This window comes from Capsicum annuum, chromosome 5 (assembly GCF_002878395.1).
Source record: "Capsicum annuum cultivar UCD-10X-F1 chromosome 5, UCD10Xv1.1, whole genome shotgun sequence".
Taxonomy (NCBI): Eukaryota; Viridiplantae; Streptophyta; class Magnoliopsida; order Solanales; family Solanaceae; genus Capsicum; species Capsicum annuum.
Window position 1 is genome coordinate 61,448,862 of NC_061115.1, and position 17,113 is coordinate 61,465,974.

Sequence of the window (17,113 nt, forward strand, 5' to 3'; positions counted from 1 at the left end):
CACAGCTGACTTAGACAGCTAAATTGGAATGCTACTGATGCTCTGGAGCTCGTACTTCTATGCCTATGGTACAAGACACCATATCGCAAATACAACAGTACTTTGAATATAATGGTATGCAAGTGAGGTAGACAAAATGAAAATGATTCATATGCATAAACAACACTAACTGACTGACAAATATGAATGTAAGAATACATGCATGAATATATGTAACTATAACTGACATCGTGATAGGATTGAATGCTAAGTTCAGACTAATGAGGCAATGAATATTGACATCTAAATCACTGAGAAGTGAGAAATACTAATACTATATTACTGAATACTGAGGGACTAATACTATTGAACTGAAATATAAATCATTGTGTCTGACAGTTCTGATTAGGAAGAACTGGTCTGGTTGACTGTATCTGACAGTCTTGAAGCTGAATACTTATAACATGAGTTCTGATAAATTATATAACTGATGAAGTGAGTGACTATATCTAAATTTCCTGAATCTAATGGAACTATCTGAGTTTCGTACTGTATCTGAGTTACTAAATCTGAGATCAGTCCTATCTAGTGGGTGATCTCTAAATCTAATAATACTAATACTGATTGACCATAGTTGAGATCATTCCTATCTAGTGGATGATCCTGGAGTCTATATATAATGATAAGGATTGACTGTATCTAACAGTCTTAAATCTATACTACTGAGTTAAATTGACTGTATCTGAGAGTCCTGATTATGTAATTGAAACTATTGGATGTGATCAACTAACCAAAATGGCCCATTCTAAGCTAACTGGATTCCAACCTATAACCCAAGTTGGAAGGGTGTCAGTACCGTGCCACTGGTAAAGACAACTGCTGTGGAGTCAGTCCTAATCTAGCGGCTGACCCCTGGGATCAGTCCTATACATTTAAATGTGCTAAAGGTGATCCCTGGGTATGTCAGTCTGATCTAACATGTGACATCTCATACCTATACTGGTTACATAGTTCTAGAATATAGCGATTGCTTCTAGGGATCTCAGTCCTATCTAGTGGTTAAGTCCCCATCCCTAGGCTCACTCGGTGCTAAATCTGACTCCCATCTGAAAGAAACTGAATTGATTAACTGAACTGAGTTGATTAATTGAACTGTACCAATTAACTTAGCTGAACTGATTAACAAAACTGAACTGATACTAGTGGTGTTGTGTAGCAGAGCTCAACTAAATTTATTGAGTTTCATTCACTGAAGGAATGTACTTAGTTTTGAGGACTCACTGAGAATATTGAAGTTACTGAGATTAACTAGGAATAATGAGGTTACTAAGATTATTGAGTACTGAGATCATTGAGATTACTGAACTACTGAGATTACTGAGATTTTTGAGATTTCTGAGATTTTTTGAGTCACATGACTAACTAAGGTCTATGGATCATAGCTTGACTGAGAGTATCATGAAAACATGACATGACCCTAGTCACACAGCATAAATGTTCGGGTACAAGTTCCCTAAGGACTCGATAAGAGGAAACTTACTTAATGTGGCTTACTTGAACACATGACTAACAACACAATTCATACTTCATATATTGAAGCACTTCATCAAACATGTGATCTGCATAATCTTGGACATACATGGGAATTTCATGATATCATACTAGTTGGGAATTGTTATTTCATCTAGACATTTAATCAAGCACATGGTAGGCATAGCATAGGTAGACAACATTATACAATAATTAATCATCATGATTCTTCTCTAATTTCATCATCTTGAGTTTATTCATAGGGTCACAAGAATATATATCTATACAAATAAATTCCACATAAAATTGATCACCCAACAAGGATTTGAATTCAATTCATCATTGTCAACATAAACTAAACAAACCCAACATGAATTTCATAAAGAAATCCATAAACGTAAACTTAGAAAAGAGATTCTTGGACTTCATGGATGACAGGAGTCCATGAATGAACACTACGCATACAAAAGTTCATGATTCTACAAAGATTGACAGGGAGATTCTTGAAATTTTACGGTGATTTCACTCGGAATTGAACCTTCTATGAAAACCCTAGGGCTTGTTCTTGAGAGTTTTTGAGAGTAATCGAGTATAAGTTGCTGAATTATGGATAAATATCGTGTTATAAGGCTTATATAGGGCGGGAAATTGAAGCTTTTATCCCTTGGACACGTCTTTAATGTCTCAAAAAATTTCCCAATTTTCATCCTTGGTGTGACGCGCCACTATCCCGCCAAGTCACTGGAAAGTGACAAATGGGACATTGCGCGGTGGAGCGACGCAGAGCTATCGTGTTGCCACCTTCTCTACAACCTGGAAGTTTTGTATGACTCACCACTATCATAGAGCAAAACTGGAAATTGACAATTTCCATTTGAGCTACCTCCTCAATGCGCTGAAGGCTAAGCTGATACCATGTGTACAAAAGTGAATTCATCTTTCAAAGAAAGCTTCTAACATTCTTAGGGAAAATTTGAAGCTAGGAAAAGTACGGGTATTCAATATCTCCCCCTTGAGAACATTCGTCCTCGAAAGAGACTGAGTGAGAGGGGAGAAAATAAACTTACATACATACTGAATATGAATAACTAAAATATGATCTCATGACTGACATGTTTAATGCATGACTGATAAGTGTGTGCAAGTACCTCATTAGACTATTGGTGGTTTGGACAATCCCAAAATAGAGCCTTGAAGTATTCCCAAGCATGATAAAGGTTTTTATCTGGCTTCTGTTTGAAGCTCACTATCTCACTGCAAAGCCTCGCAGTCTTGCCAGATGGAAAGAATCTGAGGAGGAATTTTCGAGCTAAGTCATCCCATGATGTGATTGAATTGGTCGGCTCCATATTCAACCATCGTCACAGTATTCAATTCATCCCAACTCTCTAGTTACGTTGGACGACAGTTGTGAAATCCTGTAATGGGTCTGACGATTTATCATAGATGTCATCAGCCATACTTCTCTTTAGCTTTCTCCAAATTTTAATTTCTTTGCCTCCATTCTTCAAGGTTCTCTACTCCATCAGCTTATACTGTAAAATGAACATAAACACATTAAAAAAATGATAAAAGTTGCTTAAGACCTTGCAATTATTCTAGGTTAAAGGCCGTAAATGTTTTAACAATTTCTCACACATCAATACCCTCAACTTATAACAATTGATTATCCTCAAGCAACTTAATCCAATTAAGAGAAGACATAGCACATTCATCAGCTAATTTTCCATTTAAGCTTAATACAAAGTTATTCCTCAAATACCAAACCAACTAATACCAACTGTGCATATCATTGAAAAAAACAATACTGTAACAAAAAGGACTCAAGCAACAACATCAATCTTAGCCTCAACAACCATTCATATACCAATTCCACACCATCTAAACAAGGGAGTAGCTAGCAACGATACCAGTGTGCCATCACAAAAAAGAAATCCCCCTATTCTCATATAAGGAATCCAAATATGCAAAAATGGGGGTCACCAAATGACTCTGACTCTCAAAAGGAAGTTCCAGTTAGTGTATACCAAGCACCATAGGCTTGCCCTTATTTTCTTTACCAAGATCTTCAGATAGGTTAGCTAGAATCGCTATAGGACTTCTTTTAGGCTTATTATGTGGTTTGGGGCTGGTATGATATACAAGGTCAAAAGTGGAGGTCACCAAAAGACTCTGACTCTCAAAAGGAAGTTCCAGTCAGTGTATGCCAAGCACCATAGGCTTGCCCTTATTTTCTTTACCAAGATCTTCAGATAGGTCAGCTAGAATCGCTATAGGACTTCTTTTAGGATTATTATGTGGTTTGGGGCTGGTATGATATTCAAGGTCATTTAGAGTAACTATGCCTCCTTGACACTACACTACATTCTTTGGGCTCACTAATTATCTTCTTTCTCTTCTCCTCTTCTCTTGATCATCCATATTCATGTTGGGTGTTACTCTTCCCCCCTCTCTTATTATAATTATATATATATATATTATCACCTACATTTTATTCTTTCTGATTTATTCCACCCTTTTTTATACTCATCCTACACCATGCACCCCTATAATTGCCACCCTCAACTTAGGCTATTTGCTTAGGTTAAGGTGCTCAGTGTCGAAGGAAGGCCAAGGACAAATAGGTTAATTGTCGTATAAATGGGAAGGTGAAAAGTTTCATATGAAAGAAATGGTCAATTTACGCTCTACACAGGGATCAAGGGGTGCTATCAACACAGCGATGGCTATTTAGGCTAAAAGTGGGTTAATTAACAACAGCCTATGATCCTGTCCTAAATCCTATCTTATGACCATGGCAAAATCAACCTGGCAAGTTCAAGCTTAAGCATACAGAGGGAAATAAGAAGTAGCTCACACATACTTTGCTCACAAGTATATCACAGACCATTGCTTATCTATTTCATGCAACTATTGAGAAATGATCATCAAGCAGCTATAACTAATGCAACGAAAAGATTCATAATGGTCATAAGTAAATGTAATCCACATAGTTTTTCAAATAAGACATTGGAGGGGTGCTCGAAAGTCAATCAAAAATATCCCAGTTACTTTTTGTACTTGTATTTCTCCTAGTTAGCATAACGACATTACAACAAAAGACTACCCTACACCCTCAACTTAAAATCAAAACAAAGATAAATTAAAGGTTAGAGTATACTTGGATTGGATCGATCTCAAAGATCATGGGTTGTCTTCCATGCAGTGCCTGATTTAGCATCGCAGCGCGACTCAGGTATCTCGATTACTTCAGAATTCATTGAGATAGATAATGGTGATAATTTTTACTAATTCCTTTGCACAAATACAGAGCTTTACCCATTGCCCATTTACCTTAAAGGTACTGCCATCTTTATTTTTGAGTTCTACTACTCTCGCTGAGTGGACTTGACTAACCTTGAAAGGGCCTGACCACCTAGATTTTAGCTTACTTGGGAATAATTTGAGTCTTAAATTAAACAGAAGTATTGAGTACCCTTTTTTGAATTCTTATTTCTCTATTCTCCAATAATGGTACTTTTTCATCCTTTCTTTTTACAGATCTGCTCATTTATATGCCCTGTGACAGAATTCATCCATCTCATTTAGTTGTCAAAGTCTCATCTGTGCTGCTTCTTTCTAATTCAAATTTAACCTTTTGAGCGCTCATAAAGCCTTATGTTCCATCTGTATTGGCAAGTGTCAAGATTTTCCGTAGACCAACTGAAATGGTGTCATTCCAATAGGGATCTTGAAAGCAATCCGGTAAGCCCACAATGTATCATCAAGCTTTCGAGAACAGTATTTCTAAATAGTATTCATCATTTTGGATAGCATAGCTTTAACTTTATGATTCAACATCTCCACTTGCCCACTGTTTTGTAGGTGGTATTGGGTAGCCACTTCGTGTTGTTCCACTTCATATTTTGGCAAAGTTGCAAAAATGAGATATTCCATTGCTTATGATAGTATGTGGTACTCTAAAGTGAGAGAAGATGTTCTTTTTGAGAAAAACAACAACCTTCTTTCCTCCATTATCAGCCAACAGCAACCAAAATATACTTCATCCCGTATGAGCGTACAAATGGACCAAAGAAATCAATGCCCTAGACATCAAACAACTCCACCTCAAGAATCTTAGTAAAGGGAATTTCATGTATTTTAGAGATTGACCCCTGCCTCTGACATTGGTCATATTTTAGCACAAACTCGTAGGCATCCTTAAACAATGTTAGCCAATAATATCCACTCTACAAAACTTTCCTGGCCGTTCGGTCACCTGCATGGTGTTCCCCAATTGGGGAGGCATGACATGCTTCTAATATGCATAATAAATCTATTTCTGCCACACATCATTGTATGATATTGTCTATGCATCTCCGAAAAAGGTAAGGATCATCCCAGAAGTAATGTGTTACATCATGCAAGAATTTCTTCCTTTCGTCGAAAGAAAGATTTTCTAGGATGACCTTACTCAAAACGTAGTTTGCATAATCTGTGTACGAAGGCAATTTTTCCACAGCAGCCACTAGGATCTCCTCATTAGGTAATGCATCATTTAGCTTTGTTTCATCACTGGCTTCTTGTTCACCTTCCATCCTTCAGAGATGATCTGCAACCTGGTTTTCACAACCTTTCCTATCTTTGACCTCAAAATAAAATTCTTGCAGCAACAACACCTATCTATTAAGCCTTGGTTTTGTATCCTTCTTAGCTGTCAAACAACTCAAGGCAGTATGGTAATTGTGGACAACCGCTTTGGTCCAGAGCAGATAAGCTCTGAATCTCTCGAAAGAATACACCACAGCCAAAAATTCCTGTTCAATGATGGTGTAATTTTTTTGCACTCAATTCAGTGCTTTGCTGGCGTAATATATCAGATAAAATAGTTTGTCCCTCTTTTTTCCTAATACAGCTCCTAGGGTAACACCCCTTGTATCATATATTATCTGAAATGGTTTTGCCCGGTCAGGTTCAATACCAATAGGTGCTTCAACCAACCTTTTTTTCAGGCACTCAAATACCTTTAAGCACTCGTCATTGAAGAAAATATTTACTTCCTTCTCAAAAATCATGAAAAGTGGATTTGAAATCTTAGAGAAGTCTTTTATGAATCTCTGATAAAATCCTGTATGACCAAGAAAACTACGCACTCCCTTTACTAAAATTGGAGGTGGTAGTTTTTTGATAACTTTCTCTTTTGCTCGATCAACTTCTATCCCTTTTTCAGAAATTGTATGGCCAAGAACTATGCCCTCCTTTACCATGAAATGACATTTTTCCCAGTTAAGCACTAGGTTAAATTCAACACATCTTTGCAAGGCCACATTCAAATTTATCAAACACATTTCAAATAAATCACCCACCATAGAGAAATCACCATGAATTCCTTTATGGTGTCTTCCACTATGTCAGAGAAGATAGAAATCATGCACTCTTGAAAAGTAGCGGGTGCATTACATAGCCCAAATGTCATCCTCTTAAATGTAAAGGAGCCATATGGGCATCTGAATGCCGTCTTTTCCTAATCTTCAAGAGCAATATCGATTTGGTTATATCAAAAATAACCATCAAAGAAGAATACCACTCCCTACCGGTTAATCGGTCAAGCATTTGGTCCATAAAATACATTGGGAAGTGGTACTTCAGAGTCCAAGAGTTTAACTTGCGGTTGTCCATGCAAACTCTCCACCCAGTTACTAGCCTGATTGGAATCAACTTATTCTTTTCATTAGGATATGAACATTTTGGGAGCATAAGGATGTGAATCCATTTTTGTCAAGGCACAAACTATCTCTTCGTACTCCTCATTAACTTCAATATTATAATTGATCATGACCGCAGCTAAAGGTTTGATAACAAGTTGCTCAGTTATGGGCACGTCCTATTCTGCCTTAAAATACACATCAACTATTGAGAATGCACTCATTTCCTAATGCTGTTTCATTAATTTTCCCACATCAAACTGTGCTACTTCATCGTTCATCCTGAATAAGAGCTCATTCACTCTCAAATCGATCAACACACTTCTGGTAGAGAGGAAACGTCGACCAAAGATTATAGGCACCTCAAAGCCCACCTCGCAATCTAGAATGACGAAGTATGCAGGGAATACGAAATTGGAAACCTTTACCAACATATCATGAAGAATGCCGACAGGTTGCTTTACTGACCTATCCGCCATCACCAATCTTATATCAGTGGATATGGGATTGCCTAGACCCAACTTTCTATAAATAGACAATGGCATCAAATTAACGCTTTCTACCAGATTACACAGTGCCTTGGTGAATTCCATAGTTCTAATTATGCAGGGAATAGTGACTGCACCTGGGTCTGGCTTCTTCTGCATTAAGGTCCTTGTAGAGATAGCACTACAAACATGGAGATCTGCCTCATATTTTAAGCTCACCACTCATTTCTTCATCACAAGGTCCTTCATGAATTTCGCATATCCTAGTATTTTCTTAAGTGCCTCAATCAAAGGCATATTTATTGTCAATTGCTTAAGCATTGCCATAAATTTGCTGAATTTGGCATCATTAGCCTTTTTTCTCAATCGTTGTGGTAAGGGAGGTGGTAGTCTTGGGATACTTTTCAACACCACTTCCTCTTCCTTCTCCCTTACCTTCTCGGAATCATCAACTAAGCTATTCCACTTCACAGACTCCCCTGGATTGCTTTCTTCTGGTTTATCCATAACTACCACATTATTCGCAGACTTGCCAACAGAAGGGCCAGGTAAGTCTTACAACTCCTGGTGGTAAAATCCAAACATGAGCCATCAATTTACATATTTTGAGCAGTTTCACTAGATACAAAACTACTTTTTCTCTAGTTCAGCATTGTAAAAAGTTGGCTCATCTGTTGCTCTAACTAGTTGATAGAAGTTAAATGTGAACTAACCAACTGACTCAAATTATAAAATTCACTCTTCATAGTATTTACCCCTGAGTTGGTAGCCTCAACTCCCTCCAATAGTTTTTCCATCAAGTCTTCCATTGACATCTTTCCAGAGCTAGTGGCAGTAGCTTCCTGATTTCTAGGAAGAACATATAACCCTCTTCTTTCATCTCTACTTCTCTAGTTCCCTTACTCTCTATCTCTATAACTAGGATTTTCATAAATGTTTCGACCTTGATTTCCTTGGAAATTGCCTCGGAAACCCTCGTGATTATCAATATAATTATCCTCTTCTTCAGCATCAACATCAACTCAGTCGTGAGAAGTCACATCCTTTGCTTTCTCAGTTTTTCTCGATAATAAGTTCTTGGTGAGCAAGTCCATCTGAGTCTTTAGATGATCCATATCTTGATCCCTCTCCTTAATTCTCCTATGTTGTTCAGCAGTCATTCTAATATGAACTTGGGGATTGCCACCACAGAATCCTTAGTGTACCAAGCCTGACTCCGTTTGGTCATCCTGTTCAGCATATCTGAGTTATCTTGAAAAGATAGATCAACAAATGTATAAAATATATATCAAATGTATGTCTGTTATGTTGTTGTCAGACACTGTGTTAGCTTCTTCTTGAACCTCTCCCAAGTTTCATGCAAGGCCTCAGTTAGGAGTTGTCTAAAGTTGCTGATCTCATCCCTCAAATGTACTCTCCTGGAAGGCGGAATAAACCTATCTAAGAAAGACCCTTTCAACTGCCTCTAGTTAGTTATAGAAGTAGGCATCAGCTCATTCAGCCATAATGTTTCCTCCCCAGACAGAGAAAATGGAAACAGTCTCAATCGGATAGCATTCTCGCTTACTCCTGGGTTACCAAAAGATTTGCAAATGGTGACAAAATTCACTAGATGCAGGTTAGGGTCATCCCCAAGAAGGCCTCTAAACAACCCTTTCATGTTTAGGATTTGGATCATTATGCTTATAATTTTAAACTTTTCTCCAGGTGCCAACGGTAGAGGAATAATGGCACCTGTTGCACCTGCTCCGTCTATACCGTCATCTTCATTATCAAAATCATACTACAATAGCTGTTCTACCATTCCTTGTTATGCGTTGGAGTTTTGGATTAAACTGTGCTTGGCGTAGTCTAGTAAGATCTTGCAAATAAAGAAAAACAACAAACAAATGTAAATATAAAAAACATAACTAACAGTAAATTAGCACGCGCAAACTTTGAGTTTACTACTGTAATCCCCGGCAACGGTGCCATTTTTGATAACACTCAAATTACACTTTTGAATGGGTGTAAGCGATCGTTGTCAATATAAAACCCAACTAGGTTAGGGTTGAATCCCACAGGGAATAAGGTGTGAACTCAAGTTGTTTACGATTTAATTCACTGGTAGTTTACTGTGTCCTGAAATGGGGTTTAAGTTTTGTAGATAATTGACTATCACTTTGAATTTTATGTTTGTAACCAAGATATTATGAAATAACCAGTATTATGTTCACTATGGCTTACGGTACATGACAGATTATAAAATTTACTCAAGACTCTCACGGTGGTTAGGATCACAAGCTATCTTTATCGATGATATGCTCAAATGTCTCTCGACCTATTTAAGCGTCTAATTTCCTAATTCTCATGGACTTAGAGAATCACTATGCACTATGTAGATTTTACCTCTGGTTATTCAATATTGTTATAGCACCGATTATTAAACAAAGCCTTTTCGAGTCCCTGTTGATAATTCACTTCCTACTATTTATGATTTCTTTCTCAAGCAAACCAAAGTAGGTACACCTACTATTTGCAACCTACAGACGTAAATTATAATCTCAGAATTATCATGAAATCCTAAGACCTATTAAATCTTGAGTATTCAACACCTTATCATAACCTAACCCTAGATCCCATGATCTAGATTACAAGTGTTTAGACACTCATGAGGCAAGAAATAAGTATACAAATTGAATTTATAACTAACACGATTAACTTACAATGATAAAGAAAATAAAAAGTATAAGTTGAATTGAATCACAAGGAAAAGCTCCAAAATATTGCTCTTAGAGAAAGAGAGATAGAAAAATTGTATCTTCTATCTTGTTGGATATGTCCATCGATCCCCGAAAACACTAAAACTAAGCTTTTAAATAGTTAACCGTAAATAAGGAAATAACACTATAGTTACAAATTTTCTTCGAAATAGATGACGTCGATTGTGACGGCCTATCAAGAGTTTGACGACCTATCATGGATTTCGTCAGATTTTCTTTAAGTTTGGCTTTTACTGTCTCAGGTTTACGGCGACAATGATGTGCATCAGGATTCTGACGGCATGTCATCGATGTCGTCAGCTCCTCTTCCATTTTGAGAATTTCTGCATTTGTTGATGGTGATCCTGAAGCCTTATCACGATATACCATCACAACGTTACAGCAAATCTCATTCTCTGGTTAAGGCTGACGACATCCCTGATAGCTTATCACACATATTACGTCTTATCACCAGATATCATCATAATATTTTATTCATGCAAACTCTCTGGTTACATTTGATGACAACTGTGATATCCTGTCATGGGTCTGACGACCTATCACAGATGTTGTCAGGCATAATTCTCTTCAGCTTTCCCCAGATTTCAATTTCTTGGCCTCCATTTTTTTTAGTTCCCCTTCTTCTCTACTTTTACTTAAAAATCAAAGTAAACTAATCAAAAACAACTAAAGTTGCTCAAGACATTGCAATTATTTAGAGTTAAAAGCTTCAAATGTGTTAGCATAGGTTCACACATCACCTCACCTTCAAAAACCATAACCCTAGTATCTACTCTATACTCTCCCTCACTTAGGGACTTCTACACTCCCCATTACCACCATCATCATGCTTTTGAAGCCACTACCACCCAAATATAAGGGGAACCGTTTAAGAATCCAAAGTACAAGGATTATTAATGCCACCCAAGGAAGAGAAAGACCTTTAAAATACAACACGACACCATAGGCATGAGGCACTTCATGACAACTACCTAGACCAATATGGAGAGTCATCTTGAACAAGCCATACTACAGGAGGGGTCCTCAAAATTGGACACCGAAAGATACACAACCACATATACCACGATTAGTGTGAAATAGGGTCAAGACTCATATCCCGAGAATAAGGCAAATATAAGAATACAAACATTGGGCATAAGCACTAAAGGAATAAACGCAACACTTGAAGGGCAATGTCTTATCCAAGATAGAAGGGATTCACTAGAATATGCCACCCGACCTCTCATTAAAGTCCACCATTATAAGAAAATTTAAGATTGACCTACTACTTTCATCCCATTACTCCAAACAACAAAACACTCTACCCTAATGGGTGTCACCAAGAATATATACTATTACAACTTGGTTCGCCCATACCTAAGACTTTATCCATATAGATGCTATCTATAGCTTTGTATAGCTATACGAGCTCTATGGTGTCACCCATTCAATGACTAGACATTCGATAGACTATTCCAACATAACTCTCGGCCTATACGGACCAACCATCCTATTATTTTATCTCCCAAGTCATTAATCTTATGCAACCTACTAATTTACCATTATAATTTTGGCATCACTATCCTTAAACCAGCATATTCAATCAATCAATATCAACGTCTAAGATTCATACATAGATTCTATCAACCACCACGTACTACGGACAAAGTATCCCAGATAAGGTATGTATATACACAGTCCACCCCACAAGATGGACTCTATGAAATTTTAATCAACCAACCGATGACTTATTCAACAGGAAACTACCCCTCTTATGCATGAATACACGAGAACTCTTATGTAAAAAATCAGTCCATTGAGAAAGCATAGAAATTGAACTAATGTCCAAAATAAGGCCAATTCACAACTTATTGCCCCTCTTATTTTGGAGTATTATAAAAGTCATCAAGGAGAATCTAAAGACACTTATACTTCACGGGGATAGATTTTAGAGAAAAGTTTGCCGAGTTAGAACCATTAACTCGGACCAAAAGATGAAACAACTTTCTACAGGTCAACTTTTTGGGCTCCATAGTACAGAAAAACAACTTTTTCCCATGTAATTACAGACTTATTAGGGAAGCTTAAACATGACCCTATGGGTCCAACAATCTAAAAAAGAAAAGCATGAGTGCAACTGAACTATGCAAGAGGTATAATCAAGTTAACCAAGTCTACCCTTATCAAGTTTTCCCTAATCTCTGTATCGTTATCAAACACTACACAACCCTTTTATACTCTTTTAACAACCCCGGAGTTAGCCACCAGGGAAGAAACAGAAAAGAGTCTAGAATAACTTTAGGACGAATCCAAGAACAAAATCACAAGTAGGGTCATATAAGAAGAAGCAGAATAAGTTTTAACATACCCATGTCATCATCTGGACATACCTCGGATCCTGAAGGGTAGTAGGAGCATATAGATGATCTTGACCAATGTCGGATCTTGAAGTAGCACCCCTTGATGCAAGAGCTAGAAAAGTAGTGATCATACCCTATTTGTCCAGGCGAGAATCCTTATGAGACACTCTAATTGTATATGACCCAACTACCCACAGCTAAAATACAGATTTCTTTAATCCTTGCGACAACTGCAGTGCGACTGACCATAAACTTAACAAGGGGAATAGGAGGGTACAATTTGGGCCCCAATGGCCTAAAGCTGGGCATCTTGTTCCCTCAAAGCATTACAAACTTCAAGACTTCTATCTGCCAATGGATTTTGGTAGGGGCTAGTGATAGGATCCACCTAATTCTTCTTCTTGGACCACTTAACACTATATTGTTGGACTCTTTTTATCCAAGAAGTCTATGAACTATTACCCAACTTCATTCTCCATCTTGCCTAATTTTTTGCCATACTAATGGCACCAAACTAGTATTATAAAGTGGCCACTATATGGTCCAATAGATGAATAGAATGTCAAAACTTGGCATTAGTAACCTTTCTCTAAGGTAATTATGCATGAGTATTGCCTTCTGGAGTAGGATTATGGGAGATCGATGGGGGCTTCATGAGGAAAATTAGAAACTGTCACCCTTGGATAGGTCTATGCCCCCATAGTTAGATGAACTCCGCCCATGTTTCCCTTAGTCGGGATAGAAGAGTTTGCCTGAATATCAGATCTCCTTGGAGGTATGATCTCAAGAATAAGCAAACATAAATAAAAGAAAATCAAGACTTTAGGCAATATATCTTGAGATAGAAATAGAAAAAAGGAAAACATTTCTATGGTTTCATAGCCCTTCTCTTATAAGTGTGGTGCGCATCACACCTATAATAAATACTCTACATGACACAAATTTGAGGATGCCCAACTGATCATGAACCTAGGCTCTGATACCAACTTGACACTACCCAAAATCGATCCATATCGTATCGGAACCTCAAGCTCACATGAACTAGAGGTCACCACGATATCCCAACCAAATCATTGCCTCAATGAAAAGAGTCAGATGGATTCTGACCAAAAAGTAGGATAGAGGAACACATAAGACTAGTTGTAACTTAAACATGTCTAAATATTTCATTTGATTCATCAAACTATAAAAGATACTCAAGTGGATAGTCATCCATAATACCTCTACCAATTTAATTTTTTTGATATGTCGGGATATGCCCTGACAATAGCAAAAATTCTAAGTCTAAATATGTTATTCACATAAACAAAGACTTGAAATGTAAGACTTTCAGATGTATGAAAGATCACTACTTCAATGTCAGCACACGGTCTACTCAAATGCACGATCATTGCATAGGAAAAGAAGAAGAAGTTTTAGCCCCTATGTTGAGTCGAGAAATAGCATCTGGAGATAGTTACCGGTTGGAATACTAGTGTGTAACTTAATAATAAGGATAAAAAATCATCATCCTTTAGTCTACAGGTCAATATATCATATTCTTTTAGAATCAAACACATTAGCGATGCATATAAGTATAACATAGAGCAAAAAAGGGAAAACAAGTCTCAACACCACTCATGGAGTAATTAATCAAAGACATAAGGTGAAGGACTCTGATCTCCTAAAGATTCAAATAATTATTATTAAGCCAAAGATTTTAGCTGCTCTCATTTATGTTAGAAAAGGGTCTTTAAACACGTACTTATTTATTCAAGCCAAAAGACCCTAACCACCACTCTTAGGCAAGGAACTCGAACCTTTAGTTTCTTAGGCAAGAGACTTTAACAACAAGTCCTTTCCTTAGGAATTGGACTCTAAAATTATAAATCCATTAGGCATAGGACTCCAACCACATGCATTCATTAGGCATGGGACTTCTATCACATGCATTCACTTAGGATGGGACTCAAACATCATGTTTTCACAAAGCACGGGACTCGAACCTCATGCATTTCTTTGGCATGGGACTCCATCCTCATTCTTTAACATGGAATGGGACTCCAACCTTTTGATTTCACTAGGCATCGGGCTTAAACATTATGCATTCATTTAGCATGGGACACCAAGCTTATGCATTCACTAGGCATGGAACTCCAACCACATGCATTCTTAGGACACTAACCTCAAGTTTCCTTGGTGTTACTAGGCAAGGGACTTTAACCACAAGATTTCTCATTACCCTTACCAATGGACGCGTGGTTCCTAATTATTTTATTCATGAATCTACTATCATATAATTCATCTCAACACTTAAGGACTCTAACCCATTTGACTAATTCAGTACCACATATGACCACAGGGTTCTCATGGAATCATTCATCAATCACACAGTTTAATAGGCACATGCCTCAATTTAATTCATTAGTCAATTAAAGTTTATGGTCATCAAGACCCTTAAACACCATTCACACTTCACTAGCAATCTTGAAACCTATTCTACGCCACCCATTAGTTAACAACACAATTTAATTTAAATTTCATGATTAGGGACCTTAACCCTTATTAATAATAAACTAAAAAAGGTCATCAATTAAAATTTACAAGGCTCATAATACTTTCATAATACCATTCATCATCCATTCATACTTATTGGGTAATTGCCCTAGTTCAAACCATCATCAATATATAACTAGTCATTTTAACAAACACCTTGTGTACATGCCTTTACCAATGCCATATTCAAAGCAACACATCAATATAATGGTTTGTTAAGACACATTTCTCAGGACACAACCAACAAATATCCACATGCACAAAAATTCAATAATATCATGTATGAACACAAGTCTAAGAAATAACACAAATAACTCATTAGTAGACATCAAACCCTTAATGTTTTGATTTCAAAATCTCTATTTAAACTTCCTAATTAAAGTGTAAAATAGATGGGTTTAGAGTTACTTAGAAAGTACAAGAGGTACATGCCTTAAACAGGTTTATACAATGAATAACTTGAAACCTCTCTTTCCTCTAGATGAACTCTCCTAAAACCCTAGCCACCAATCTTTTTTCTATACATATTTTGAGTATTTGGGATGTTTGATCAACCACACAAGAATTATGAGAGGCTAACATGACATATATAGTAAAGGGACATAGGTTTTTAGGCATGGGAAATGACCACAAGTATCTTGGAGAAAAGATGAAAAATGACCCTATCCAGGGGTACGACTCCCTCATACGATTCACTAAGGAATATTACCCTAAGGTATGAGTGGTACCCTAACTCGTACCAGAGGCTTCTCCTAGGTCACACTGTTGAGGTTATGACTAGACACCTTTGAGTTGTATCAAAAGGGTATGACTCACCCCTAACTCGTATGGACCAACTATATAGAAAATAGTCTACTTTGGCCTAGGTCTTCACTCCATACTCTTGAGTAGTATATGACTCAGATACATTGGTTACTACTAAGGAAGGACCATGTCCTCTAAAGGATAGTGTGTTGACTTCCTAGAATGTTGAAGGTATAATTGAGGGAGGGCAAGGTGGTTAAGACTCATATGCATGGGGGCGAGTGACATGCTAAATCATATTGTGTACATTGTGTCCAAAGTCCAAAAAGTATATGTAAGGACAAGATCTTGGGTGTTTCAGTTCCTCTCTATTTGTCTATCCATTAACGGGTGAAAAGTGGTACTAAGGCTTACTCTAGCACCTAAACCTTTTTGGAATGACTTCCAAAAGTGGGATGATAACGGAGGACCATGATCAAAAATAATCTAAATTAGAGCACCATGCAACTTCACGATCTCTGCAAGATACAACTTAGCATAATCTTTCGCCGAGTAATTAGTCCTCACGAGCAAAAAGTGAGAGGAATTGGTCATTCTATCAATAATGACACAAATAGAATCAAGGAAAACCGATAACAAAATCCATGTTAGTTGCCTCTCACTTCCATTCAAGTTAAGGAATCTCTTGATACAAGTCCCTGGCTCTCATGTGCTCAACTTTCACTGGTTCGCACACTATACACTTGGCCACAAAACTAGCCAAATCATATTTCATATCACCCCACCAATAGAAATCTCTAATATCATGATACATCTTGGTAGAATCGAGATCTATAGCTTATCGAGATTTATGAGCTCGACAATGACCCTTTCCCTTAATCTATTGACGTTAGGAGCACATAGTATACCTTGTTATCTCAAGATACCTCACCACCAATCAAAAAGTATACAACTTTGTATTATCCCGTATTACCCTTGATCTTCATCAAGTCAGGGTACAATACTTGCTTTTCTTTGATCTCAACCACAACAGATGACTTAGATACCGGATA

At 37.3% G+C, this 17,113-nt stretch overlaps 1 protein-coding gene across 1 annotated transcript; it reads right to left on the minus strand.

Annotated features, from left to right (window-relative positions):
- Positions 1-7,420: 7,420 nt before the first annotated feature.
- Positions 7,421-8,188, minus strand: LOC124898501. Its single transcript, XM_047412140.1, has 2 exons — positions 8,117-8,188; positions 7,421-7,834 (listed from the first exon to the last, which is right to left on the minus strand). The coding sequence occupies exons 1-2, from the start codon at positions 8,186-8,188 to the stop codon at positions 7,421-7,423; spliced, it is 486 nt and encodes a 161-aa protein (XP_047268096.1).
- Positions 8,189-17,113: the final 8,925 nt, after the last annotated feature.

What these genes read in the sequence shown, in the direction of transcription:
- LOC124898501 (XM_047412140.1), bottom strand. Translation starts at nt 8,188, where the DNA reads ATGGATAAACCAGAAGAAAGCAATCCAGGGGAGTCTGTGAAGTGGAAT. An exon ending in TAGTTGATGATTCCGAGAAG is followed by an intron (nt 7,835 to 8,116) that starts GTAAGGGAGAAG and finishes ACCTTAATGCAG; the next exon opens with AAGAAGCCAGACCCAGGTGC.